Source organism: Leucopleurus acutus, assembly GCF_964270905.1.
Source record: "Leucopleurus acutus genome assembly, chromosome: 5".
Taxonomy (NCBI): domain Eukaryota; kingdom Metazoa; phylum Chordata; class Mammalia; order Artiodactyla; family Delphinidae; genus Leucopleurus; species Leucopleurus acutus.
Window position 1 is genome coordinate 54,697,669 of NC_139147.1, and position 26,206 is coordinate 54,723,874.

Below are 26,206 nucleotides of genomic sequence, written 5' to 3' on the forward strand. Positions count from 1 at the left end.
TTGCTACTGTAATTCATGCTCAACACTGATGACAGGAGTTCTCTCAAAATACAGATCTAACAATGTCTTTCCCCTGCTTAAAACCACTCATGGCTCTTCACTGCATCCAGCTGTGGTTTCCATATCCTGGTCCAGTGCTAGTGTTGATTTGTTGCAGAGTGTTACTTGGCCTCTGGTGAAAGAAAAATAGGTCCAGATACCTTTTCGTTTTAATTTAATTTATATATCATACATTTATTGATTTGTTTACTTACTTTTTGATTAGTTAATGTAATGAAACAGTTATAATATTAGATAGTAGTTAAAATTTTTTTTTAATGTTCATACTTGGCAAAACAAAAAGTTGGTAATCTGTGTTGGTCCCCTCCCAAGGGTTTTTATTGATCCATGCAGTCTGAAGCCACTCATTTACAGGGTTAAATGCACATTTTTTTTATCTTTTTTTTTTTTTAACACGACAGAGCACATTCTTCATGAAGTGGCCCATACCTTCTTCTGTAACCTTAGATTCCTGTTCTAATCTTTTATATACTGGTACTATTGAGCTGCATATAAGTGTCTGAACTATTGAGCTTTAATCTCTATTAGTTCCCCATGACTCCCCATTGACTACCCTACATGCTCTGATTCATCTTTCAAAATTTAGTCCAGACCACACCTTTTCTAGGGAGACTTCCCTGTTCTCCTACCCATCTGCTAGTGCTTCATTACTGCACTGGTTCATTGTTGCAGTCATCATCCTGCTTTTTAATTTATTTGCTTATATATCTTTCTCCTCTCCCCAGACAGTGAGCTCCTTGGGCCAGGATTTGTCTTATTTATCTCAGCTCTTGGCTTGAGTTTTATAATTTAGTAACTGAATCAAAAGTTATTCTTTTCTGAAGGGAAACTATAATTACTTCCTCAACCTACGTAATACATTTTTTTATGCCTGATCTTTTTCTGTAGCTTCTTAGTTTCAGAATGCTAAATAAATATTCCTTGAAAACTCAAATCATTTTTAGTGATTGTACACATAATGAGGAAGATAAATCTGTATCCTTCACCCCCAGTAATAATCCCTAATGTATTTCCAAATCAAGTAGCTATGACTTCATGATTGTTCTGTACTATTTGTGTTTGAAGATAATTGATGGTTAATTAAATGCATGTGCAATACTTAATTTAAACTTAAAAGACTTTTAAAAAACATCTAATTGGATGAAGCTAGTGATTTGTCCTAGAGCGTCTGTAACAGTTGCCCAATAAACACGATATAAGAGAACGTGGTTGCCTTCTAGTAGTAGTTCTCGAAGTGTGATCCCCAGGCTAGCAACATCAGCATAGCCTGGCAACTTGTTAGAAATACACATTCTCAAGGCCCACTCCAGACCTACAGAATCAGAAGCTCTGGGAGTGGGACTTAACAATCTGTGTTTTAACAAGACCTCCAGGGATTCCAGCGCCCACTCATGTTTAAGAACTACTGCCCTACCGTGTAATGCAGTCTAACAACTACCTCGATCCTTCTTGATTTTAACTGTGAAGCAGCAAGTAAAGAAATGGTTTTAGTAAGCATACTGGACTTCTGTTCTTGGTCGCACTGTCATATTTTAGCCTTAGAAGATACTTAACAATCCTGTTATATTCTGAGATTCTGTGATCAGAAATGTGCTTTAAGAAATGTAACCTGCAGCCATGCGCAGGAAGTATTGTAAGAGATTGAAAGCAGGAAGACAAGGCCATAGGCAAGAGTGGTACTAGGGCAGTGGCAATGAGAATTACACAGATGGAGAGGATCAGAGCTTTGCAGAAGTCCTTGAAGACCTTCAATGAAATGTTTAAGAAAAGGGAGGATTCAAAACAGATTTTGAAAGTTTAAGCCCTATCACCATTGAATTTCAGTGGACAAGAAAGTGTGATATCTACAAGCTTGAAAATTTACTATGTAGCTCTTCCTTCAAATAATGTTAGAGGTCTGTTTTGATTTTTACACTAGGAGGCTCCACTTGTGATATGCACAAAAACATTAAGTAGTCTGTATTAGATTTTTATCTACTTTCATGTTAAACATTTTCATATTATTAGTTGTACAACAGCACATTCCAAAGAGTAGAAAGACAGAACTAATGCTCATGTGTCTTATGTGGATATTGTTGTTAATCTTGAGACCCATATATCACAGAATGGGTTGAATCCTTCATTCAGTAGTTAGTTAAATACTAATGTTAGACCAGACATTAAGCTATGCACTGTGTATGAGGAAAATAAGAGAGCTTTTGTCCTCAAAGAGCTCACTGTTAGTGAGAAAAAAATGTAAGCAATTATAACAACAATGTGATATATGCTGTAGTACAGACATGCACAGGTTGCTGTAGAAACTAAGCAAAAGAAAACATCTTAAGTTGGTTACCAACCACAAACAGTGGTTGATGACTTTTAAAAAATCGTTTTTTTCCCCCAATTTGTAAGTTGTTTAAGTGGAGCTAAGGAAAAATACAATTTGAAAACCAAGACTAATTGCTAAAGCAAAGTTATCCAGGATGTATTAAACATTTGGCTTTTGTTTTATTGCTAATAGGTTCAACTTCTTGGGGCCGATGGTCTAGAGCAAGATGTCGGTGAAACTGAAGATGATGAATCACCAGAACAGCGAGCCCGGAGACCAATGAATGCATTTCTCTTATTTTGCAAACGTCATCGCTCCCTTGTACGTCAGGAACACCCCAGGCTTGATAACCGAGGTGCTACCAAGATACTAGCTGATTGGTGGGCTGTTCTCGATCCAAAGGAAAAGCAGAAATACACAGACATGGCCAAGGAGGTAGGTTACAGTGACGAGGTTTTATGGTGACCGTGAGCAACCAATCCTGTAACCCCCAGTCAGTAAATTTGGAGTCCGTGCTAAAGGTCTAGCAGCACGAAGGTGAATCCTTGAATCAAGTGTTATGTGAAGACATACAAGCTTTGTTCCTATTCCTGAGTTCCAAGTCCACCTTGCAAATACTGGTGAGGTGCCAAAAGCAACCTATTACCACGAAGTTTTTTCGCATTGTATATATTCCACTGATTGATGTGGGGGATTGATTTTTATGAAGGTGATTTTATTTATTATGAATGGTTTTTGTTTTTAGTATTTCTAGGAACCCGCTTCTGCTGTCAGAGAATGCCCATAGTAAAGATGACAATATTAATCTAGTTCTGATGCTGAATAGCTTTGTAACCATATCTAAGTCAATCTCTGGGTCTCAGCTTTTCTTTTCTTTTCTTTTTTTAAAATATGATTTTAGAATGAGAAAGTTAGAGCAAAATTTGTATCCCTTCCAGTGCTAATACTTTTTGATTTTGCAATAAACGCAATTATCAAGAGATTTGCCTTGACTTGTTTCTGTAGGTTGTGCAGCATGAATATTTAAAACCAGTAAATGAATGAATGGCAGTGGAACAGGATGTACTGTGATGTGTGCATGCATGTAAACACTGTGTAGGCAATAGTTGGGGAGAAGTATTTCTATGCAGGAAGGCTATTCAGAGAGGTGGGGCATTAATTCCAAAATGTGAGTAAATTTCTTGAAAAATTGTATTCTAGTCTGTTCCTAAAATAATCTTAAATGAATGTGAGTTCATTATGCATTTAAAATGTATTGTCTAGTGGATTTAGCAAGTAAGGGGAAAGCAAAGCAATATCATTGTGGTTAAACTTGAAAGGAGTAATTCTAACTGTTTCTTGAGCGTTGCAACTTGCAAATAATCTTGATTCCTAGCCACGCAAACATTTGGTTAAGTTCTATGGAAAGATGAACCAGCAGGGGACAAATACAGAGTTTCAAGTGAGACACTTTATTAGATATCTCAGTATGTAGAAAAATAGTTCTTTCAACTGCCGTGGTTTTATTGAGTTTTTTAACAAGCTAAGATGGAACATAAAAATTTCTTATGCAATGTTCAGGGAAATTTGAATCCAGAGTAAATGATTAGCATAGTTGCTATGTAATTAACGATTACATAAGGCTTCAGGAATTAACTGTATTGTTAAAGACAGGATTTTGACTATGTAGAGCATCTAGAAAATTTAAAATCAATTCCAGTAACCTACATGATTTTAAATGTTGCAGGACATTTTCACGAGCATAACAGTAATTAACAGTAAAATTTTCCTGTTAGATAGCTTTAGATCCTTTCATAGTCATGCTTATATGATAAAACAAACAATTATCTGAAACCTCATAGGGGACTGTACAAACTTCCTATAATTAAACTCTTGAGTTTGTTTTTGGATTACTGTTTTTGGATAACATGCAACCTGTCTCACTATACTGTTTGCTTTTTCTTAAATACTGCTACTTTACAAACCAAATAGGTGGCCGTTTTTAAGAGGAGGAAGCATTATTTTCATACAGGAATTCCTTTACTAATTACTTAATTAGCTTCACAGTATTTGCCATTGTGGTGAGTAATGAAATCTAAATCTGATAAGGTGCCCCCCACTGCAAACTACTTCAAGTAGAGACCATAACTGGATCTTCCATCTCACAACTTGCCTTGTTGCTCTTATGAAATATTGTCTCACTTCTAGTACCAAGTGTGGAAGGTTCAGTTGCTTTGAAAATCCTTTATACAATTGGTTTCTAGGCATAAGTGATACTTGTTTCAACTTATTGACCAAATGGTTTCAAAATTACGTTAAAGTGCAGGTAATTGTGCTGGTGCTTTTTGTGTTAATATTGCAGCCTTAATTGAAATGTCAGTTTAATCAACAAAAACTTATTGGGTGGATTCAATGTACCAGGTCTTAACGATTGTTTGTGATTAATATGGTCTCAGTTCCTCAAGGTCCCCTCTCTCCAGGCAGTCATTTTTAAAAAATTTTTATATGTGTAATCTTTTAATTTTAAACCCCCAATTTAAAATGTGTTATCTATTAGGAACAAGACATAGTCTTGCAGCATAGTTTGCATGTGAGTGTAAATAGTTATGTGATGTTCACCAATATCTATTCTGTCATTACCAATTGAATGAGAAGTACTTAATTTTTTCCATTCTCTTCTTGTTTTTAAAATATATTCTTAAAGTAATAATTAATACAACTTTGAAGAGATCGGTTTTTTTTAACCTGTTAAAACTTTCTCTGACTCTTCCCTTGCTTTTTGATTATTTTCTATTTGTGCATCTGGTAAGAGGACATACCTGTTTTGGGATTTGTTTTCGGTTTCTTGAATTATTTCCCAGTACTGATTGGCATTGTTGAAAAAATGGTTGAATGAGGGTTTCATATTCTCTGATGAATCTCATTAGAGCAATAATTAGTTATAAGTAATTTAAAAAATACTGTCCTAAGGATATAACCTGGGTTCTTTTCTTAAATTCGGCAGTATGCATGATGGTGCAGTGTTGTGGACATTCACAGGCTCTAGCTTCTTCAACTGCCTGTTAGGAGACCCAGAAACAATATTATTTTTCCTTTTATCATTTTCCCTTACAAATATATGAGTATAAGCCTGCATTTTTGACTAAGATATTGCTAGAAACTTCCACATGTCACTTAAACTAATAGTCATAGTTAATTAATGGACAGTCAATGTAGAGGAATCACATATGTTGTCCTTCAGGTAGAGCAGAGTCAGTGCAAAGAAGAGGGGAGGACCTGGAAAGTTAAGGCAATTTTGAGTGATCTTTATAATACCCCCTCCTTTGGTTTTTGTAGGATCTGAGGCATAAGGCAGAATGCATGCATTTATTAATTGGTTCATTCCAGACTGGATGTTTTACCTAAGCACAAACATGTAAAGTCAGTTATCCCATTCTTCAGAGCAGGGATCTAAGGCTCTTTGGAGTTCGTATCTTGACCACCTCTACATTGGTGGAGCCGGGGATACTCTTGCCTATTTGACTCTAGCATCCTTGTAGTATATACTGCTCACTTTAGACAGCTGAGAGACTAGAGATTTGAGTCAGTCAGTCAAAAATGGTAACAATAACATGTCGTGGGTCTTACGGGAGGAGTCTGCCTGTGCAGAGGTTGGGGTCAGGTTGGGGGTATTTCAGAAAAGGCTTTATGAAGTTGATAGAATTTGGTGTGGGCTTTGGTACAGGATTTAGAAGAAAGGCAAGGATAAGAGCAGATATGGAAAAGTGAGAACAACTTCAAGAACAAGAAAGTTTTACCCCAAGCCTGGGGTATTTGTATCAGAGTAACAGGAAACGATGATATAAAGGAAAAAAATCTTGAGAGACTGGCCTGAAAAGTTGGAAGTTCAGTTGTATGTCAATAAAAAGCTGTGGAATTAAATGCAATAAAATACAGCTTGAAGGGAAACCGTAATAGCCTTTCGTAAATGTTGGTATCTGTTGTCGGCAGTAGTCTAGGAGAGATTATCACCACAAATCTCCATGGGGTCTTTAGTGATCAGTTCTTCCTCCATGTTTCTTCGAGATAAAATTAACATATTCATTCCCTGGCTTTGATTTCATCGGAAATGTATTCTTCTCCAAAGAAGATTTACCGTCATTTTCTCATGTATTACTCTGAACAGTTTTTGTTAATTATCACATCATGCTTAACAGAATTTGTATTTTTACAAGAATGTTGTGGCATCTTTCATACTACTAAGCTAGAGCAGCAGCTCATGTATCTCCACATTCTGGAGAAACAAGTGTTACACAAAAGTGATTTCTAGGTAGATGAAACTTTGCTGTTTCTTTAAACACTCTTATTTTATATATTTATCCCAGAAATTTTATGTAATATTTTGTTTAAATACTTCCTTACTTAAAAAATTCAGAAGCCTGTTAAATTTTTTCAAAATTTCAACCCATTGTTTCTCTACAAGAATAATTTTATAATCTGTAACTTGGTGAGACTTTTGTGAACAGTTGAGTTACAGTTATATTTTTATCTGTATATTAAATGATTCTTAGCCCTTTTGTTCTTTTGAATTTCCTCTTTGCTTTTCCATGAGTCTTTCTTTTCGGTCCACCCTCAGCTGTCAATTGACATTTCTTTCTTCTGTCAGCCGCTTTGGACTGCCTCTAATGAAATGACTTTACTCTGTGTGGGGTTTTCTGAGTATCACTTAATTAGGGGCCCCGCCACTTTGCGGGGAGGTGGGTAGTGAAACCAAAGATTTGGGCTTCATGTTTCCCAGTACTTTTTGTTTCTGAGACCTTTCCCATTCCTGTGTTCCAGATGTCAGGACTTTCTTACTATAAAAAATATTCAAGTGTTTATTTTTGAAATAATAATATCAACTTTTGAGTATTGCTTTATTCTGCCCAAGATTCCATTATAAACATTTGACTCATTTAATCCTAAGAATAATCCCATGAGTTAGATGTTATTTTCCGAAAGCTAAGGATGAGGACACTGTGGCCCAGAGGACGTAAGTGACTTATCCAGGGCAGCAAATTAGTAGTAGTAGAGCTTGGGTTCTCATACTTGGCCTTCTCCATTCTCAGACCTTTCTGAGTTTCCACATCTATAAATGGCAATAAAGATGCCTGCCCTCACAGGGTCGAGGTAAGATGCAAATAAGGCATTGTGTGCACAGGCATGGTCTGAAGTTTAAAATGCTATACAAACGTTAGTTGTTCCTGATAAGCAAACTTATGTTTGTTTGTATTTGTTACTTCTTTACCTAGTAATCTTTTACTGTTTTTATTAGGGCCTGTTAACACGCTGAAGTGCTACTGAAATACAAAATTAGTCTTTGAAACACAAGAGTCAACAAAACTAAAATGCATCATTTGCCCAACTTGGCAGATACTGTCCAATGTGATTAATAATCCCTAACAAAATAGATGTTCCATTAAGTGAGCTAACTGCTTGATTTCAGAAACATCAATCCATTGTTAGTAAACACTACCATTTAAATATTCAAATCAAATAAAATTATAGGGACTTTACAAAGACCCCCATAGCTAGTGATAAAAAAAATAGACCTCATAGTGAGTGACACTGAGAATTTAAACTGAGTCTCTTAAAACTAATTTTTGGTATTGGTTTCAGATGTTAATATTTGGATTGATTCAGGGACCTAATACTCCAATATCCTACAGTAAATCTTGATTACTTTGGAATTTGTGGTCATTCAAAGGACTGTAGGTAAAAATTAACTTTTGCACCGTTTGAAATATTGCAAATTCATGCCATAAACTATTTTTTAAAGAAAAGGTTTAAAGTGTTTAAGGAGATTACTAAAGCTAAGCGAACATATTTTTTAAAGAAAACATTTTACAATTCAAATTAGTTAACATGAATTATCTATTCATACATTTTCAGAAATGTAGATAGTTTTCTTACCCAGATCCCTATCTACCTTTTAAAATGTACCAAAATTACATTTTAAAAGAAATTCTGAAATTTTTGGTACTTTTTAAATAGTGCTAACTGATTAAACTGACTTTCTCCTCCTTACCCAAATTAGGGAGTAAAATTGTCCTTTAAAACACTTTGTATGTTGAAATGAACTGCCGTTGCCACAGTAATCCTTATAGACAATTTAGGCAACTGTATCTGTAGCCAACTCAGTTTTTCCTTTATGACTTTTCTACAAGAGAACCAAACAATTCCGTGGTCACTTATTCAAGTCACTTTTTGAAGTGTATAGTTTTTACTGGAGTGGCTTTAACATGAAAGTTTCATAGGTTAATGTATAATTTGAAATATTTTTGTTCTGTTGGAACTGTAAACTTAATTCAATGTTCTGTCATATAAAAGTCTAATTAATTTTCTTCCTATTAAAATATCTAGTAAGAATAATTCAGATCTAAATGAGAAGTTTTAAAGTTTTGTGAGGGAAAGTTCCTAAAACTAAGGAAGTACAAATTAATGCCACTTCTCAAATATCTTCCTCTCCTCTTCCACCCTGTATAATGTGATTTCTGCCTGCCAATGTGAAAAGGTACAGCTGTCTCAAAGTTCATTAGCTGTCTCAAAATTTATTATGCTAGGGATTCACTTAGCCCCCTGCAGAGTTCTAAGATTTAGAAGTGTGTTATAGCTCTTTAAAAATCAGATAATTCCTGTGTAATCTCTCCTTCATAATTCTGGTAGATTTTTTTTTTTATCATGGTGATATTTCACATATTTGCACCAGAATCAGCTCTCTTTATTTGTATAGATATTCCCAGGGTCCCTTATTACTGGACCTCACCAGGGTTATCATTCTCTTTCACTCTGTTGAGAAGATCTAGAATGTAATAATAGCTAGAAGTACTCCTGGACTTTTTGATACATCCCCTCCCCTCCAATTAGAAACAAACAATTGGAAGACAGTTAATAAGTACATCTCTCCTTAAGGTGCTTTTTAAGATCAGATTTCCCATTCTTATAAATGATCTGCAAAAGTATGTAATGTTGAGACCCAATTTTTTAAAGATTAACATAATAGTGTTGTCTTTTGGTATATAGTAATGCCATTGTCATATATGAAGTAGACAGAATACTGTGGCAAAGGGTATGTATTTAATACCATTATTGAATAACAGTGATATATTATCATTGCTAATGAAATGTGGTAGTAGTTGAGGGTGGACAGAAGGGAGCCAGCATTACTGAGCATCTTGTGTAAGTCAGGATCTGTGCCTATAAGGTAAATTCACTTAGGTTATCTAATCAGTTGGAAATTTGCAAAAATAAAATAGGAATTTTTATATTAATGGGCGATTTTAAAAAATCAGTGTTTTAGCAGGAGGTTCGTTACCTAGGAGATAGGACCAGTAGCCTGTGATTGATGTTCTTGGAGGATAACTGAGCTTCCCCTCCCACCCCCAGCATGAAAGCCCTGCCTTGGGGATCTGGATGGGTGGGCCTGTCTCTTTGGTCCTTTCAGTCCTGTGCTGATGGATTTTTGCCCACATGGTTGACCAGCTTGCTAATACTTTCACTCAGCTATTTGCTTCAGACTATATATAGTCTTTTTTCATTTCTCCCTTACTCAGCTTTCTCTGTAATCCCTTTCCTAATAACCTCATCACAACAAATGATTAAGCCTTTCTGTTGTCTCTTATAGCTGAATCAGAGCAAGTGATTGATGATGAGCCCAGTTTCAAGGACAGACATCCTCACACGCTGAGGGTTCTTCCTGCCTCCGCCCCCACTTGGTGTTCATACACTGCTTGTGTTGACCTGTATGTCTTTTCATGAATTTATGGCATCTCCATCTAAGGACAAGGGCTGTGTGTTATTCTTTTCTCTGTCTCCTACATTCTTAACCCTTTTGCTCAAATATATACTTGACTGAGCTAATGAATGTTGTTTTACATCGAGTTTAAGAATCTGCAAGGTTAAAATTGTAATACATTTATAGAGCATTGACTCTCATAGTGAATTCTCAGTCACCATTTTCCATAAAACCTCACATACTCCAGGCGTTTCTCTTGCCTTTTGTTCTTCAACACATAGGTAGCTTCCCCTTTTACGGACCCTCTGCAAAACCATTTTTCATGCCTGAGCCAGGGGAAAGTCCGTGGACCATGTATAAGAAGAAGTAACATTTTGATTACTGATTGTGGATTGTAAACAGTTTGAAGGCAGAGACTCTAATTTATGCTCTTTTAGTCCCCAGTGTCTAACCAGTGTCTGTCACCTAGTCGATCCTCACAAAGTATTGAGATGGATGTGGATGTGGGTAGAATAAGTGCAAGAGAAAGAGATGTTTATGGTCAGTGATTGTCTCTGCTTTATGTTATCTTCAGCACAGCTCCACATCATAAGTTAGTTTAAGCTAGCCTTTATTAATACCATCAGTGCTTTTAAAAATAGTTGATGCTGGTATCAGTATTATCATTTTCATTACACATGTTGATTTTCATCAAAGCAAATTGCTAAGTGATTCTTAGAAAAGGATGTAATATTTACTGGGAAAGAACTTACCTAGCAGATCGACAACATTGGAGGGGAGAAAGGGGACACCTAAGAAACAGAAGAAATCTGAAGGCTAGTGACATCCATCTGTGTAGTTCCATCTGTGAATTGGGACCTTTTTTTTTTTTTTTTTTTTTTGCGTTACGCGGGCCTCTCACTGTTGTGGCCTCTCCTGTTGTGGAGCACAGGCTCCGGACGTGCAGGCTCAGCGGCCATGGCTTACGGGCCCAGCCGCTCCGCACCATGTGGGATCTTCCTGGACCGGGGCACGAACCCGTGTCCCCTGCATCGGCAGGCAGACTCTCAACCACTGCACCACCAGGGAAGCCTGGGACTTTTTTCTTCAGAAACCACCAAAAGTACCCAAAACTTTTAAAATTTCTTATGACAAATATGTTAATTTGTTTGATAGTCTTTTGTTACGTTATAGAGTGGTGACCTTTGTCCAAATGACTTTTCATCTGACAGACCAGCTCGTGTGCATTTTGCTGGGACAAAATAATGATGCATGTGCCTGCTGCTTTCATCTCACCCTATCATTTGTCACTTTCCATCACCAGACAGCAGGCGAGGCTATTTGTCTGCCTCAGCTTAACATGTAAATCCCCCCATGCATGTGAATGTGCTGGGATAGAGTACCTCTTACATTACATTGATACCTCCAAATTTATTGTTATGTGATGGTAAATTCTAGTTTGCATCTGGCCTTGTATCCCATTTTAATTATTTTTGTAGGAAAAGTAGAACTGTATCTTACTGTGTTTTACGCTTACCTTCCTTCCTCCTGCACCTATGTATCAATATGCAGATATACAGCTTTTAGTTAAAAAAAATTGATTATTCAGAAAATTTGAATTAAGGGTGATTCTAAACCATTGACTACTAACATTGCATTATATTATTTACAGTACAATTTTCATTTATATTATTTAAAGTGAAGTGGTGGAAAAAGTTTGTTAGTTGGATTACATATACTTTTCTTACACTAAGGGTAAAGGAACCTTTTTTTTCTTTAATGAGTTAGATAAACTCATTAAATAAACCTTTTATTCTTTAATGAGTTAGAGAAACTCATAAACTTTTGAGCTTACACTAAATTAATTTTACACACAGAGTGACCATTTTAAAAAGCAAGTTTAGGGGATTGAAAGAATTGTATTAATTAAATAAGGTATCTAGCAGTAATATAACAAAATCATTGAAGAATACATGAAAAATACATTTTATCAGATAACATAACCATTGGTAATATAACATGAATAGCAAGAAATATATTTTTGTTTAATTATCGCCAGGAAAGGGAAAGAAATGGCCGAGTTGGGGAAAAGGGAGAAAACCACAGAAAAGTGAAGGAGAAAGGAAGATATTAACAGTGAAGTTTGAAACCTCCAAATAAAGACATACAGTTTGTGATGGATTAATCTGCAACATCACACGTCACAGCTCTCAGCATGTTCACTTTTGAGATCACATGTGCTCATTACAAAACCCTGGGATGTTACCAGGTGCAGCTACACTTTTTAGATGGAAAAATTGAGGCTGAGAAAGGTTGTATAATTTGCTTAATGTCCACAGCTGGCTAATAGCAGAGGTGGGTTTTGAACCCAGGTCATCAGACTCTGCATCCAGTACTCTTTCTTCTACATGGCCCTGCATCTTCAAAGAACTAAAACGTTCTGCATCAGTTTGCCCTACTTTGTTCCCCTTCTCCCATTCGTGATCTTGGTGCTTTTATCCCACAACTGATTACTTTGCTCTGTTAGGTGTCCCTGCATTTGCCTGTACAGTAAAGCACAGATTTAATTTTTAACATACTTAGTAAATTAAGCAGTGAGCAGAATCTAGTTACTGGCCCTGGGACTGACTCACATTTTGTAAGGTACTTGATACCTACTTTGAAATAGATGCTGCTTTACACACCACATTATGAATAGCTCCCTTTCTTTACCAAGGTCAGGTAACTTTTTGGATCCTAAAAAAAAAAAGAAGAGGATTAAAAGATACAAAATGTGTTGCCTCTGAACCCTCATCCCACAAATGAACTTTCTAGCAGATAAATTCATGTCCTAGCTCTAAAGCCCTGTACTGAGATTGTCATTCTTCTACAAGGAAAGAACTTACTGAAAGTGTTTTTTTCATTCATTATCTAAATAGGGGAGTAAGGTGAAGGTACTTTTTCAATCTATGTGTTAATTAAAATATGTTATCTGTTCTTTATTTATAGTATAAAGATGCATTTATGAAAGCAAATCCTGGCTACAAATGGTGTCCTACCACTAACAAGCCTGTGAAATCCCCAACATCCACTGTCAATCCCCGGAAGAAACTGTGGGCCTTCCCATCTGACTCTTCAAGAGACTTGTCAAGCCCCAAGAAAGCGAAGACTGAAGAAATGCCTCAGCTGAACTTTGGGATGGCTGGTGAGTTTAGACACTAATTTCACCTGTTCTTTAAGAACAGGTCAATTCATTTAGGCAGTATTTTTAACAGATAATAGAAAGAGAGAGAAAAGCAAAATTTAACCAATAGGAAGCAATGGCAAATATGCAGCATAGCTTAAAGCTTTGGAGTATAACATACATAGAATGTGTATATATAATATAGTTAAAGAAAGGAGGTATGGACCAAGTGGTTGAGTCATTACAAATATGTGTGGATTCCTGACATTGACATTATGGAAAAGCAGACAGCAATGTGGAGATTGTCCGGAGCTCAGGGAATTTTATAATGTAACAAAATAGCTTACAAACTCATTCACAGTAAGCACCTTAGTTATCTTGGATACCAAAAAAAACACAATTATGTAGATCATCTGAGGATATTAAACATCAAAACCCAGAGTATGAACAACTCTATCACAAATCTGTGATGGATCTGACAGCTGTTTCTTAGAGGGAATTTCCATCCTACCCTCTCTCTGGCCCCCATTCCTGTTACGGGCCAGGCAAATTTAACATTCCAGATGGTCCCATTTGTTATGAGACCTTAATACTCTTTGGGTGGTAAGGAATGCTACAGCATTTATTACCATGAAATAAAGCATTTATATTCACCCTGCAAATGATTCTATCTTCCATGGCTATTATAATACCGTAATCAAGAGAGGAGTTTTCCGGGATGAAATAGGGAGATTGGGCAGGATGGAAGCATTGAAGTTGGTGTTGAGCTATAGGGTTCCTGTTTCATTATTACAAGCAAATTTTCTTTAAGATGAGAGCTCTGAACAGTTTGCAAAATGGAAAGCTTGGGAATGGAAGTTAAGCAGTATTGTGATGACACTTCATTTTTTTAATAGCCAGTAGGCCTAATGAGATTTAACAGTGTAGTGTGTGATTCATGGTATAACAAAGTGTGTGGTGATGTCATATATAAATCTAAGAAATGCACTCTGATGCAATGGCAGCATTCTGGGGGAACAAAGTCTTCAGGTGATTGTTATGTAAGTGTCTGTAGTATAATTCTAGGTGAGCTTCCAAAATGATGCTTTTGCATATCCCAGAGGAATCAGAATAGAAATCTGTCCTTGTTTTAGCTGTTACTTTGTATAATTTTAGCTTCAACCCACTTGCTAGTAGTCTTGGTGAGCTCTCTAGACTCCCCAGATTGTGTCAGTAAGAGTCTCTTATAAAACATTTTATCATCAGGACCAAATAAGAGGATATTATTACTGGCTTCTAAATAAATTCCTTTGATTAGCATTTATCTTCCATTGCTTTTTCTCCCAGTTCTAAATCTAGATTGGTCTATGTAGGTTTTTTTTTTGCACACAGTGGCTCTTCAAAAACCAAAAGTAATTGTAGATAAACTACAGAAAGCAGTGAAAGATGTCTGCCTGTAGCACCGTTTCTGACAGTTTATTAATCTACCTGTTATACCTACAAATTTAAAGTGGGACCTAGACTTCAACCAGGATATTTACAAGTCAGCTTTTATTTTTTAAATTTTATTTATTTAATTATTTATTTTTGGCTGTGTTGGGTCTTCGTTGCTGCACGTGGGCTTTCTTCTAGTTGTGGCGAGCAGGGTCTACTCCTCGTTGCGGTGCGCGGGCTCCTCATTGTGGTGGCTTCTCTTGTTGCAGAGCACTGGCTCTAGGCACGCGGGCTTCAGTAGTTGCAGCTCGTGGGCTCGGTAGTTGTGGCTCACGGGGCTCTAGAGCGCAGGCTCAGTAGTTGTGGCGCACGGGCTTAGTTGCTCTGCAGCATGTGGGATCTTCCCGGACCAGGGATCAAACCCGTGTCCCCTGCATTGGCAGGCGGATTCTTAACCACTGTGTCACCAGGGAAGCCCCTACAAGTCAGCTTTTAAAAACAGCATTCTTTAAGCGAAATACAGGAAAGAAGGAAAACAACTTTCTCACATTTATCTCATTATATATAAGGGCCTGTGACGGATGTTGGAAATCCATGATCAGAGCCCTTGTTAAGCTAGTGTATAGCGGATAACATTGGTGTGATGTTCCTTTTTAACACAATGAAAGCAAATTAATTTGCCTTTAATTGAAACATGGTGCTTAGCTGTTTAAATCTAGGGGATACTTTAGGGCTTTTAGAGGCCAGTTTATGCTTTTCCTCAGCATGGAATCTCATTTTGCTTTGTTTTCCCAATAGTCCTTGTCACATGACATTTTGCATTTTGAATAACCCCAAAGCAGTCAAGTGTATAATTTCCAAGGAGGGAAAGCTATGTAGAATTTAATTTAGTAGAAGCCCTCTCGGTGAAGGGAAAGCAGCTATTTATATAAATATATTTTTGATATATCCAAATAACATTATATAAATTAATATAAAAGATGATGATTTCTTGTCTGTGTTTTAGTGTCTATACAGCAAAGTCATATTGGTATATAAGTTAAATTATCATGGAAGTATGTTCCTATTTTACTTTATAATTTGAACTAACACATTTTTATCTTTATTAGAATGCAGTTATGCACTAACACATTTTTATCTTTATTAGAATGCAATCATGCAAGACTCCTGATCTCTAGAATGGCAGCTGCAAAAGTATTTAGCTGCCCAAAGAACCAAAGTACACCTTTACTTTCTGCTAAATTCATTTCTCTCTCCTGATTTTTATTTGCCAGTAGATTTATGTGTCTCTTTTAGCAGCCAAAATAGTTCATAAACTTAACATTTAATTAAGGATGGGCTCTTAAAACAACAACAGAGAGCCTTATTTCAGCAAACCAGCTCATGTTCCTCTGTGTATTCCTACGTGGCTACCTTCCAATATGGAGCTGTTTTGTGACCACCTGATTGTTTGGTGACATATTTTCCCCTCTACTAAGCCGTTCCTTCCTTCCTTCCTTCCTTCCTTTCTTCCTTCCTTCCTCCCTCCCTCCCTTCCTTCCTTCCCCTCAGATTCTTTTTTCAAAAAAATATTTTGTTTTTAATTTGACTATATGTAAGATGTGGTCAGAGTTGCTTCATGAGTTCCTGAGACAGATTGTATTCAAAGATGTACTTAAGGGCATATCTTTAAACAAAAAAATCAAAAAAGAAAGAGAAGAGAGACACCTTAATGTCTTCAGGCAACACTATGCCCGGTCCTCATTTTGAATTGTAGAGAGATTACTAAAATAAAAAGTGCATTTATTGAGGACCAATATGCACTGGGATAAGCACTGACTTAGACAGTTTCAGATATGTTAGTTCATTGAAGTTCTGAAATTTAATTCATTTAAGACAAACTTAAAGTCTGTAGGTTTCTTATTGTCTGTACTTCCCCTGTTTAGATATAATCCTGGGTCATAGATCTACCAGTTTGCTTTCATTTTCTTTTTCTGTTGATTATTGAAGGAATGAAAACAAAGACCTTTGGTAGTATAAAAAGGGTTCATTTTCAATGTTAAAGGTATTTCGAGGCCTTTCAAGGAAGGGCCTAACTGTACCCCTAAGATTTAAGATGTTATAAATATATCATTGTTTAATTTAAATTTGTTTTTGAAAGTTTTAAAGAAAGAATATTTGAACAAAGCCAACTAGATTTTTGGAGTCCCCTTTGTAAAATACCTCCCTGTTCTCTAGTTCCTCTGATGGCCTTGTTCTTTTTATCAGCCTGATATCATGTGGCAGAAATAACAATTTGAGAATAACAATCTCAAGTTTCTTAGAAGACAAGTATAAGCACTCTTTCGTTTAAAAAAAAAAATCCATCCAGACTCCCCATGCAGTAAGGAAAGAAGCATCACGTTAGGAGATAATTCATGTTATAAACAGCTGTGGTATTGAAGAAAGTATTCTGTTGGAATGGTGGACAACAGTGGTATTTAAAAAGCTCACAAAAGTATGAGTACTAAGCACATGTACCCCGGGTTTTTCCTTCATAAAGAGTTTCAGAAGTTTTCTGTAATAAGTTACATGTGGTTCTGTTGGATTTCTGATTGCTGGTCTTTGTGAGTATTCTTTTTCGACTCTGGATTATATGTACTTCGTGGTTATGAATTGACGATTTACTTGTTTTTGACTTATTTAGATCCTACTCAAATGGGAGGCCTGAGCATGCTGCTTTTAGCTGGAGAACATGCTCTTGGTACACCCGAGGTAAGTGGTCCCTCATCCCTCTCCACTCTGCACCTGCTGCGGGTCGAGAACACAGACATTTGTGTTCTGTTCACACTGTTAGTTCTACAGTTTCACTTTTTACAGCTCATGGATAAACTCTGCTTTTAATGGTTTTTATTAAGATCTCTATGTGCATTATATTGTGCCTTGAGGGTAACAGAGTGGGGTACATAAACCCAAAAGGACACAAACACAAGTCAGGTGCAGATTTTGAGGTTCCCTGAGCATAGGAATAAGACTTGCAATGTACAGATAATTAGCATTTGCCATGACTGTGCCATGGGGTCCATAGGGTGGATCCTGTGATTCATTCATTCTATTCATAACATTCTCTGCTTTTGTGATGTTCTCATTAGACTTGCTAGTGAAAAGATGAGAGTTAAAAAAAAGCATGAAACTGTCAGTCTCTCTGGTACCTAAATAAATACAAACTCCTGTTTTTGAAAATCAGGAAACATGGCATTCCAAGATTGCTTATTTTTTTAAATGGAAAATGAAAAAGGACCCAGGCCCTTATGACCTTGGTTTCATTTTTTATTCCCTTGTATTGTTATCGGGCTGTTTTTGCTAAATATTTTTAAGTATGGTTTTGATAGGCAGGTAGTATCCGGTAGCCATGCATAGTTTGCATTTGTGGAATTCCTCTATTTTCCAGACCCATTTAACATAGGCCAGATGCAGTGACCTGCAGATCATATTATTTTACCAAACTCAGGTCCTTGAGCTGGAAGTTTTTCAATCCCCAACCAGAGTTGCTATTTAGGACAAAATAGCAATTTTATTGCATATATATATTTTTTTTTCTTTCTTTCTTTCTTTTGTTTTTTAAGTCGTGTGCGTGCTATATGGATTACAGTTGAAGTCTATTCAGATAATCGTTTTAGAGGATACCACATAAGATATTTACATCACAAAAGGTTTCTATCATTTACAGTTTATATTTGGGATCCATAGTAGTTGACCATATGTTCAATTTGATTTAACTTTTTATTTCTGTTCAATTCAGTGTAGCAATAAATGTGTAAATTCGGTGGACTGGTAGTTATTTACATTGTACTAATCTTTAGCTAGAAAAAGTAAACATGGCACTTTGTACCTTTGCATACTCATTATTCAGCATGTTTGTACTTCCTCACACAATAGCCTTCTCTGGCATCATTTTACTTTCTAACACATGGATGCTCCCTAATAGCAATCAGACTAACGCTCACTTGGGTGTAGAGTATCCCAAGCATGTTCCCACAGGTGAATGTTGGAGTAATAATGCACATTTGACCTTTCAACACAGTCTGACTCATGATTTCCAAGAATACACTATATTGTGAGTGTTAGGATCATCTTTTCTAACAGATTAGATAATAATGGAGTTTTCTTCCCAATATCTATTAGCATTCCTTTTAACTTTCAGGAAAAAGTGTAAACAAATAAACATCTAAGAACTTACAGATAGATGCTATCTATCTGTAAATGTTAGTCAAAGAAAGGAATACTTTTTTTTCCTTTGATGAAAGTTTCTCTCTTGGGCTCTTTTTAGTGAATAGCTCTTCTCACAGCTTTTAGGGACAGCAGAGTTTGACACAAGCAGTTTAAACCATGCATTGGTCAGCCTTCCATTTCTGATGAAGGGGAACTGTTTTTTTTGTTTGTTTGTTTGTTTTACATCTTTATTGGAGTATAATTGCTTTACAGTGGTGTGTTAGTTTCTACTTTATAACAAAGTGAATCAGTTATACATATACATATGTTCCCATATCTCTTCCCTCTTGCATCTCCCTCCCTCACACCTTCCCTGTCCCACCCCTCCAGGCGGTCACAAAGCACCGAGCTGATCTCCCTGTGCTATGAGGCTGCTTCCCACCAGCTATCTACCTTACGTTTGGTAGTGTATATGTGTCCGTGCCTCTCTCTCGCTTTGTCACACCTTACCCTTCCCCCTCCCCATATCCTCAAGTCCATTCTCTAGTAGGTCTGTGTCTTTATTCCTGTCTTACCCCTAGGTTCTTTATGACATTTTTTTCCTTAAATTCCATATATAACTGTTTTGAAAATTCTCAAGCTAAAGAAATAAAGTTAAATGGCTTAAAGAAGTAAACCGTACAGGAGAAGGGAATTTATGCTAAGGAAGAAGTTGCCAGCACTTAGGTCTTTAAGAACCACTTCTAAGAATACAACTCTTTCTTCATAATCTCTATTTTTCATCTCAGATATATTTAGGTCATTATTGAAAATAATCTTGAGATACTGAAATAATAAAGCAGCAAAATTTGTATAAAATAATGCTGTCTCTAAATATAATTAGTTTGAGAGTTTATGTCATAGGTATCAGTAGATTTCATTTAGCACCTAATTTCTATGCAATGTCTTATTCCAAATATGTAGACATGGTCATAGAACTTTAGGGGCTTATGTACATTGGCAGATGACAAATACAGTGAATACATACTTATATTTTTAAAAGAAAATTATAAATATAATGAGGAAAGGAGAGAAGTACAGAAATTTCATGCTTCTGACATTTGGAACAATTACTATGAAGTCTGTTTATACTATTAGGTAGGACCAGTCAAATAAAGTAACATTTTACAAAACTTCTGCCACAGAGGAGGTCTAATCGTAATGGGTTTTTAAAATGCCACGAGAAAATTCTTATTCTGAAATATTTTATTTAAAGGGAGATTTTCCTTTGTTCAATAGTCTAAAACCTAATCACATAGAAAAAGTCCTCAAAAGTCTATTTTTTAATATAGAAAATTTAATATAGGTAATAGCTGTATTTTTAAAAACAGTTCTAGAAGGTAGAGAGGCTTGCTGTTACGGGAACAGTAAAATTCCAGGTTAAAAGCTTCTTTGGCCTGTACAATTTCCCAGATCTACATGTGATGTGCTCTTAGGGTTTTCAGAGAGAAATTATATGTTCTTGAGATAGCAGTGAACAAATAATAACAAGCAGAATGTTTGAGTTTTCTCCTTTTTTTCTCAGTCTTCTGATTAACTCTGAATCTGCCACAATAGATTTTTGGCGTTATCGGGTCAACATTTTTATATGCTACTGTTATTAGGCCAAGCTTGGTTCTGTAATTTGTGTCTCTGATGAATAAAAGGGATAAAAATTGCATTTATAGTTTGTTTGTTTCTTTTTCACATAAATGATCAGTCCTGTATTTTCTTTATACCCAGAGTACATTGAAATGCATTACATATTTGGGATAAATTTTAAAAAGCAGTGTTTGTTATTAAAGAGTTTATGGATTAAAGAAGCAAAATAAATGTATAGGCATACCTCATTTTATTGCAGATATTGCATTTTTTACAAACTGAAGGTTTATGGCAACCCTGTGTCCAGCAGGTCTATTGGCAACATTTTTTCAACTGTATTACTCGCTTCATATCTCTGTGTCACATTTTGTTAATTCTTGCAGTATTTCAGACTTTTCCTTATTATTATATTTTTTATGGTGGTCTGTGATCAGCGATCTTTAATGTTACTGTTGTAATTTGGGGAGGGGGTGCTACAAATCACACCCATATGAGACAGCGAACTTAACTGATAAAGGTTGTGTGTGTTCTGACTGCTCCACCAACCAGCAGTCCCCCCCTCCCCCTCCTCTCTCTCCCTCTCCTCAGGCCTCTCTATTCCCTGAGACACAACAATGTTGAAATTAAATCAGTTAATCACTCTACACTGGTCTCTCAAGTGTTCAAGTGAAAGGAAGAGTCACATGTCTCTCATTTTAAATCGAAAGCTAGAAATGATCAAGCTTAGTGAGGAAGGCATGTTGAAAGCTGGGGAAGGCTGAAAGTGAGCCCTCTTGCGCCAAACAGCCAAGGTGTGAATGCAAAGGAAAAGTTCTTGAAGGAAATTAAAAGTACTGTTCCATTTAACACACAAATGATAAGAATGTGAAACAGTCTTACTGCTGATATGGAGAAGTTTTAGTGGTCTGGTTAGAAGATCAAACCAGACACAACATTCCCTTAAGCCAAAGCCTAATCCAGAGCAAGGTCGTAACTCTGTTTAATTCTGTGAAGGCTGAGAGAGGTGAGGAAGCTGCAGAAGAGAAGTTTGAAGCCAGCGGAGGCTGGTTCATGAGCTTTAAGAAAAGGTGCCATCTCCATAACATCAAAGGGCAAGGTGAAGCAGCAAGTGCTGATGTAGGAGCTGCAGCAAGTTATCCCAAAGATCTAGCTAAGATACCTCATGAAGGTGGCTACACGGAACACCAGATTTTCAGTGTAGATGAAACAGCCTTCTACTGGAAGAAGATGCCATCTAGGGCTTTCATATCTAGGGAGGAGAAGTCAATGTCTGACTTCCAGGCTTCAAAAGACAAACCCACTCTCTTGTTGGGGACTAATGCAGCTGGTGACTTAAATTGAAATCAGTGCTCATTTGCCATTCGGAAAATCCTAGGGCCCTCAAGAGTTAGGCTAAACCAACTCTGCCTGTGCTGTATAAGTAGAACAGCAAAACCTGGATGACAGCATATCTGTTTATAACAGTTTACTGAATATTTTAAACCCACTGTTGTGACCTACTGCTTAGAAAAGAAGATTCCTTTTAAAATATTACTGCTCATTGGCAATGCACTTGGTCATCCAAGAGCTCTGATGTAGATGCACAACGAGACTAATGTTTTCATGCCTACTAACACATCCATTCTGCCACCCATGGAACAAGGAGTCTCTTCGACTTTCAAGTCTTATTATTTAAGAAATACATTTTGTAAGGCTGTAACTGCCATATATAGTGATTCCTCTGATGGATCTGGGCAAAGTCAGTTAGTTGAAAACCTCCTGGAAAGGATTCACCATCCTAGATGCCATTAAGAATGTTTGCGTTTCATGGGAAGAGATCTAAATATCAACATTAAGGGAATTCCCTGGCGGTCCAGTGGTTAGGACTTGGTGCTTTCACTGCCAAGGCCTGGGTTCGATCCCTGGTCGGGGAACTAAGATCCCAAAAGCTGTGCAGTGCGGCCAAAAAAATAACAAACAAAAACATAAACATTAACAGGAGTTGGGAAAAAGTTGATTCCAACCATCGTGGATGACATTGAGGGGTTCAAGACTTGCATGGAGGGGCTTCCCTGGTGGCGCAGTGGTTGAGAGTCCATCTGCCGACGCAGGGGACACGGATTCGTGCCCCGGTGCGGGAAGATCCCACACGCCGCGGAGTGGCTGGGCCCGTGAGCCATGGCCGCTGAGCCTGCGCGTCCGGAGCCTGTGCTCCGCAATGGGAGAGGCCACAACAGTGAGAGGCCCGCATACCGCAAAAAAAAAAAGACTTGCATGGAGGAAGTAACTACAGATGTGGTGGAAATAGCAAGAGAACTAGAATTAGGAGCTGAAGATGTGACTGAATTGCTTCAATCTCATGATAAAACTTTAACAGATGGGGAGTTGCTTCTAATGGAGCAAAGAAAGTGGTTTCTTGAGCTGGAATCTACTCCTGGTGAAGATGCTATGAAGATTGTTGAAATGATGAGAAAGGATTTACAGTGTGACATAAATTTAGTTGATAAGCAGTGGCAGGGTTTAAGAGGATTGACTCCAATTTTGAAAGAAGTTCTGCTGTGGGTAAAATGGTATCAAACAACATTGCATGCTGTAGAGAAATCGTTCATGAAAGGAAGAGTCAGTTAATGTGACAAACTTCATTGTTGTCTTATTTTAAGAAATTGTCACAGCCTCTCTAACTTTCATCTACCACCAACCACCCTGACCAGTCAGCAGCCATCAATGTCGAGGCAAGACCCTCCATCAGAAAAAGGATAACTCACTGAAGGCTCAGATGATAGCATTTTTTAGCAATAAGGGATTGTAAAATTAAAGCATGTCCTTTTTTTTTTAAGGTATAATGTTATTGTACACTTAATAGACTACATTATAGTGTAAACATAACTTACATGCTCTGGAAAACCAAAAACTTTGTGAGACTAGCTTTATTGCAATATTCACTTTTGATTGTGGTGGTCTGAAACCGGACCCGCCGTATCTCCGAGGTTTGCCTGTATTGAGCAACGCAGCCATCAGGGAGTGACACCCTACACCCCCCCCCACACACACTCAAAATAGCAGCCTAAGCTTGTCTCTACTGACACCCAGTGAAATGTAAGCATAGAAGTCTTATTAGGAAATAACCCCATAATAGTGAAGGAGATGGAAATGAGTGTTTCCAATGAATATGAGATTTTAGCAAACAGAAGCTGAAAAACAAATGAAGCTTTTTAATCAAGAAAATATGGTATAAGCTTAAAATATGCTAACCAGGGGGCTGTGGAGAGCCAGTCCATTCTACAGTGTCTAGCAGCTTAAGTGAACACTTTTCCTTTTTACTTTAAAAGAACAAGAAAGAAAAAATAGAAGAAATAAAAGTAATAATGTTCACATCAAACTCTGGGAAGAGCTAAAGAGAAGGCAGTTAGTTACATTGAGTTAAGCCTTTATGATTCATATCGGTGAGTTACTATCTGAAGATGAAAATGTAATAAATAAAGTATAAGTATTTGATCTAGAATTTCTAGAAGTAATCTTCAGGACTGAAAATTTCTATAGTGTTATATTTTTAACTTATTTTAATAAAAATGTAAAGCTAAATTAAATTTAAAAAATAAAGGCAGGGAGTGATACATTTCAGAAATGGAAGGGGAGATTATTCAACACATCATAATATAGAACAGCTTGGAATAATATTGGAAAGGTTGGCATTTCAGTATTGGACCTAAGTGAGCACCAGAAAGTCATCTTGGCTAGAACAGAAAAGATGGTTTGGGGAATAAAAGAAAATAAGAAAAGTTAGGCAGAGTAATCTTGGCTGATGAAAAGGTTTGATGGTATCAATATCTATTTAGTTGAATGAATGAACTGAAGGCAAACTTTCAGATGTTCGGGAAGTAATATTAGACCTGGGTCTGTGATTTCAGAATGCCTAGTTCTTTTGTTGGAATGAAGGGATACGACAGTAGAGTTACAATCAAGCCACGTTTTTCTTTGCCTTCCATCCTGTAAAATGGAACTATTAATACCCACTTGTTTTTCTTTTTCTGACTTACTTCACTCTGTATGACAGACTCTAGGTCCATCCCACCTCACTACAAACAACTCAATTTCGTTTCTTTTTATATACACTATCAAATGTAAAACCGATAGCTAGTGGGAAGCAGCCGCATAGCACAGGGAGCATAGCACAGGGAGATCAGCTCGGTGCTTTGTGACCACCTAGAGGGGTGGGATAGGGAGAGTGGGAGGGAGGGAGACGCAAGAGGGAGGAGATATGGGAACATATGTATATGTATAACTGATTCACTTTGTTATAAAGCAGAAACTAACACACCATTGTAAAGCAATTATACTCCAATAAAGATGTTAAAAAAATAATAATAATACCCACTTGCTTTTAACTCCCAAGACATCTATGAAGATTAATTAAATAAAACCTGTAAGGCATTTTCACCTCTCCTGAAAAGCATTCTTGTAGGTACCTAGTATTATTACCATAATTTATTCTTGGTATTTCATACTTAACTTGAAAGCTTATATTATGTCAGGCTATTACTCCTACAGGCTATGGTATGTTTTACTAGCAGCGTATTCACATTGAGCAAATAATCTGTTCAAGATTGTGTAGCTATGAAGTGACAGAATTAGGATTTGAACCCAGGGGGACTAGCTTCAGTCTTCATATAGCCTACAGGGACCTTTGTGATTCAGTCCCCACCCACCTGACCTCAACTCGGGCCACTTATACAGTGGTGTCTGCACCCTTACGCAGCCATTTCATGAGTGCTTTCTGGGGACCAAGTACTGTACTAAGCACTTACACTGATTATCTCATTTCATCCTTCCATGAGCCTTAAGAGGTTGGTTTATTATTCCGCATTTCGTAAATGCGGAAACTAGGCTAGAGAGGTTAAATAGCCTGTCTAAGGTCATAGAGCAAGAAAGTCATTATACTAGGATCTAAACCTGTATATTTTCCATTAAGTAATGAGGTGGGTGAAATCTAAGATAGAGAAAAGGTGATAATACTAATACTTGTTAATGAATATGTCTATATTTAAAACACTGTGAGTTTTAAATTTAAAACAAATACAGATTTTTGATAAAATTGAAAGTTTTCCCCTTTCTTATAATATCTGATATCAGTGAAGTGGGGAAAATTATTTTACTGCCTGTTGGTACATTTGAGCTAGTTTGACATGTGCCTCTCTTAGGCTACTATATTTGACTACTCCAGGATGCCTAAATCCACTGAATTCCAACCCTACCCCCAACTCTTGCCCCCTTCTCACTGAAGCTGTTAATTTCCCTTCTCACAGTTTTATAGCTTTTAAACATATTTTGTGAGGAAATACTATACTTAAATTGTACATTAAATAGGCTCTTTGAGCTTTCTCAACTCCGGGTAGAAACCTCTCCTTTTCATGTCACTGCTCACTGCCCACTTTGGCTGGAACTGCCCATCCAGCCCAGCCTCTTCCATCTCTCTGCAGTGGGGCTCAAAGCCCGGAGAATCAAGTCCTTCTGCCCAACCAGATTGACAAGCATCTGTCCTCGTTGAGTTCCTAGGCCGCGTTGCTCAAGACAGTGGTGAACTCACATGAGCTCTTCGGTCTCCCAGAGATGGTGGGAAGGGGTAGTGGGGAAGGTGGGCAGCAAGTGAGCGGGAAGAGAAAGAGGAGAATAGAGAACAAGAAGGTAAACGAGAAGGGTGGTACTATTGCTGCTGCGTTGTCGTTGAGAGCATGTTTGTATACACGACTGCATTCTGTTCTCACAGTGTCCTGTGAAGACGTCA

The 26,206-nt window shown here is 37.1% G+C and overlaps 1 protein-coding gene across 6 annotated transcripts in view; it reads left to right on the plus strand.

The window, feature by feature from the left end:
* The window catches only part of BBX (BBX high mobility group box domain containing), a 282,354-nt gene that overhangs the window by 184,184 nt on the left and 71,964 nt on the right, over window positions 1-26,206 (plus strand). For all 6 annotated transcript variants that reach the window (XM_082839829.1, XM_082839833.1, XM_082839834.1 and 3 more), the window contains 3 exons: window positions 2,561-2,803; window positions 13,068-13,263; window positions 17,321-17,388. In XM_082839829.1, the coding sequence (XP_082695955.1) occupies window positions 2,561-2,803; window positions 13,068-13,263; window positions 17,321-17,388 (507 nt within the window). The remainder of the gene's footprint in view (window positions 1-2,560; window positions 2,804-13,067; window positions 13,264-17,320; window positions 17,389-26,206) is intronic.